Source organism: Ceratosolen solmsi, unplaced genomic scaffold (genome assembly GCF_000503995.2).
Source record: "Ceratosolen solmsi marchali unplaced genomic scaffold, CerSol_1.0 scaffold43, whole genome shotgun sequence".
Taxonomy (NCBI): Eukaryota; Metazoa; Arthropoda; class Insecta; order Hymenoptera; family Agaonidae; genus Ceratosolen; species Ceratosolen solmsi.
In genome coordinates this window covers 1,922,784-1,926,322 of record NW_011948431.1, presented here as the reverse complement: position 1 = coordinate 1,926,322, position 3,539 = coordinate 1,922,784, and the positions used below count along the sequence as shown (strand labels likewise).

Sequence of the window (3,539 nt, the reverse complement as noted above, 5' to 3'; positions counted from 1 at the left end):
CCCCCCTTTCCCGGCACCCCCCCCCCCCCTCCCCTCCCCTCCCCGCCAGCCCGCCCCCTTCCTGACAACGCGCACACATCCACGCACCCCTGAGACTAACCATCGCGTTTCTATGGTGATCATTCGTCTAGGTGCCTTCACGGAGCCAAATGCTCGCCGTCGTCCAACTTCCTGGACTTTGCGTGCACGTGCACGGTCGGCTACACGGGCCGACTCTGCGACGAAGACGTGGACGAGTGCATTGTCACGTCGCCCTGCAGAAACGGAGCCACCTGCCGCAACACCAATGGATCGTACCATTGCGTCTGTGCCAAGGGCTACGAGGGCCGCGACTGCATCATCAACACCGACGATTGCGCCTCTTGTACGTCCCATTATCAACATTATTGATAATTAATATTTTCTACCGCGTCTCGACGCACCTCGAGTTCGCCTTATTGACAGCACTCTGCGAACCACTTTTGGCACTTTTGGATATAATAATTAACGTAAAAAAAAAAAAATGATGGTGAATATCGTGAGGAATTGTGAAGGGATTATAAAGTCGTTATATCGATGAATAAAGGTTTATTGATTTTCACTTTAATAAACACATTAATGATACTTTTAACATTTAACGATGGCATTATTATGGGATAAGAACGAATCGAGGCGTGTGGACGGACTTTTCAATTAATTATTCTCGCGGAACTATTTATTAGGCCGCGTAATACAAGACTGATGGTATGAGCGAATGAAAATGATATCTATTTGCTCTCTCTCTCTCTCTCTCTCTCTCTCTCTCTCTCTCTCTCTCTCTATTGCCAACGTTACATAATAGAGTTGTTTTTTATTTGACCACGTCGGAGAACGGGGAATTTGCGCGTAATATAGAGAAAGGGCCGAAAGGGCGATCGAGTCGCTGCAATAATGACGAGCGTAAAACGGTGATGTGTCACGCGCTCGATAAAGGTCCCAGTTAGAGCGACGTGACCTCGAGCTTAATCTTAATAATAATTCGTCGTTTCAATCGATAGATCCCTGCCAAAATGGCGGCACGTGCCTCGACGGTATCGGCGACTACACGTGCCTCTGCGTCGACGGCTTCAGCGGCAAGCACTGCGAGGTCGACGTGGACGAGTGTCTCTCTTCGCCCTGCCAGAATGGCGCCATCTGCAAGGAATACGTCAACTCGTACACGTGCCAGTGCAAGCTCGGTTTCTCCGGCATCAACTGCCAGACGAACGACGAAGACTGCACCGAGTCCTCGTGCATGAACAGCGGCAGCTGTATCGACGGCATCAACAACTACACCTGCGTTTGCCGACCCGGTTACACGGGCTCCAACTGTCAGTACCGCATCAACGAGTGCGACAGCAATCCCTGCGAGAACGGGGCGACCTGCCACGATCACGTCCAGTATTACACGTGCCACTGCCCTTACGGCTTCACCGGCGAACGCTGCGAGAGCTACGTCGAGTGGTGCGCCGAGTCGCCCTGCGAGAACCAGGCCACTTGCCTCCAGCAGCGCAACAAGTACGAGTGCAGATGCTCGCCCGGATGGACGGGCAAGGTCTGCGACGTGGAGATGGTCTCGTGCAAGGACGCGGCGCTTCGCAAAAAGGTGTCGGAGAAGTGGCTCTGTAACAACGGCACCTGCAAGGACATCGGGAACAGCCACAGCTGCCTCTGCAACGAGGGCTACACGGGCAGCTACTGCCAGACGGAGATCAACGAGTGCGACACGGCTCCGTGCCAGAACGGCGCCACTTGCAAGGACCTCGTAGGCTCCTACCAGTGCGACTGCACCAAGGGCTTCCAGGGCCAGAACTGCGAGCTGAACGTCGACGACTGCAGTCTCAATCCGTGCCAGAACGGCGGCACCTGCCACGATCTCGTCAGCAACTTCAGCTGCTCCTGCCCGTCCGGCACCCTCGGCTACATTTGCGAGATCAACCTCGACGACTGCGTGGTCGATGCCTGCCACAATAACGGCACCTGCGTCGACAAGGTCGGCGGCTTCGAGTGCAAGTGCCCGCCGGGCTTCGTGGGGCCGCGCTGCGAGGGCGACATCAACGAGTGCTTGTCGAACCCGTGCGCCGCCCCCGGCACCCAAGACTGCGTCCAGCTCGTCAACAATTATCACTGCAACTGCAAGCCCGGCTATATGGGCAGGCACTGCGAGGTAGAGGTCAACTTTTGCGACAGCTCGCCCTGCCAGAACGGCGGCATCTGCACGGCCGAGAAGGCCGGCCATACCTGCGTCTGCCCGAGCGACTATTACGGGCACAATTGCGAGTTCTCCGGCTCGTACTGCGACGCGGAGCCCTGCCTCAACGGGGGCTCGTGTCGCGTGACCGACAGCAGCGTCGGCTATCGGTGCCATTGTCCACCCGGCACCGCGGGCACCCACTGCGAGATAGACGCGCGCGACGAATGCCTGAGCAATCCCTGCCAACAGCCCGACGCCATGTGCGAAAATCTCCTCGGTGACTACGCCTGTTACTGCCCGCCAAAATGGACCGGCAAGAACTGCGATATCTACGACCCGAGCTACCGGGGCGGCGTCTTCGGGCGCAGAAAACCCTCCAGCACCAGCATCATGAACGCCTATGACCTCGACCTCGAGCGTGAGCGCAAAAAGTGCATGGAGAACAAGTGCGAGGAGAAGTCGGGCAATCACAGGTGCGACGAGGAGTGCAATCGTTACGCCTGCAACTTCGATGGCAACGACTGCTCCCTCGGCATCAATCCCTGGAGGAACTGCACCGCGCCCATCAACTGCTGGGACGTCTTCATGAACGGCGTCTGCGACGAGGTCTGCAATAACGCCCAGTGCCTCTTTGACGGCCGCGACTGCGAGAAGAGGCTCGAGCCTTGCAAGTGAGTACTCAAGCGATCCCCGTACCAGCTAACCCCCTCCCCCCGCCGCCCTTTCGACCGCCCGCTACACGTTCCATTATCCCATCAAAATGTACCATTGTTATAATTCGATAATCATCGGATCGAATCGAAAGACAGGAGGAGGATTATAACTCGTATGTTTACACGCCCGCAGCCCCATCTACGACGCCTACTGCCGCAAGCACTACGCCAACGGCTATTGCGACTACGGATGCAACAACGAGGAGTGCAACTGGGACGGCCTCGATTGCGATCGCGCCCCGCCCTCGCTTGCCGAGGGCGTCATCTCCGTGGTCGTGCGTATGGACATGCAGAGCTTCCGCACGAACGTCGTCGCGTTCCTCCGTGACATTGGCCACGAGCTGCGCACGACCTTGCGGGTGAAGCAGGACGAGCTCGGCCAGGACATGATCTACCCGTGGAAGAGGGACCGCGAGCCGAGCATACAGACCAACTTCTTCGGCAGGCCGACCAACATTTACACGGATAAGCAGACGGGCATCGTCGCGTACCTCGAAATCGACAATCGCAAGTGTACGGTGACGCAGGGCGCCGTCTGCTTCCCTACGGCGAACGAGGCCGCCGAGTACCTCGCGGCCACCGCCTCCAAGCACTCGCTCTCCCGCAACTTCCCGATCGAGAAGGTCGAGAGCGTC

The 3,539-nt window shown here is 57.3% G+C and overlaps 1 protein-coding gene across 1 annotated transcript in view; it reads left to right on the top strand.

The window, feature by feature from the left end:
* Window positions 1-3,539, top strand: part of N (neurogenic locus Notch protein) — a 370,307-nt gene that overhangs the window by 363,194 nt on the left and 3,574 nt on the right. The window contains exons 11-13 of the mRNA XM_011502136.1: window positions 132-364; window positions 1,017-2,862; window positions 3,038-3,536. Of these exons, the coding sequence (XP_011500438.1) occupies window positions 132-364; window positions 1,017-2,862; window positions 3,038-3,536 (2,578 nt within the window). The remainder of the gene's footprint in view (window positions 1-131; window positions 365-1,016; window positions 2,863-3,037; window positions 3,537-3,539) is intronic.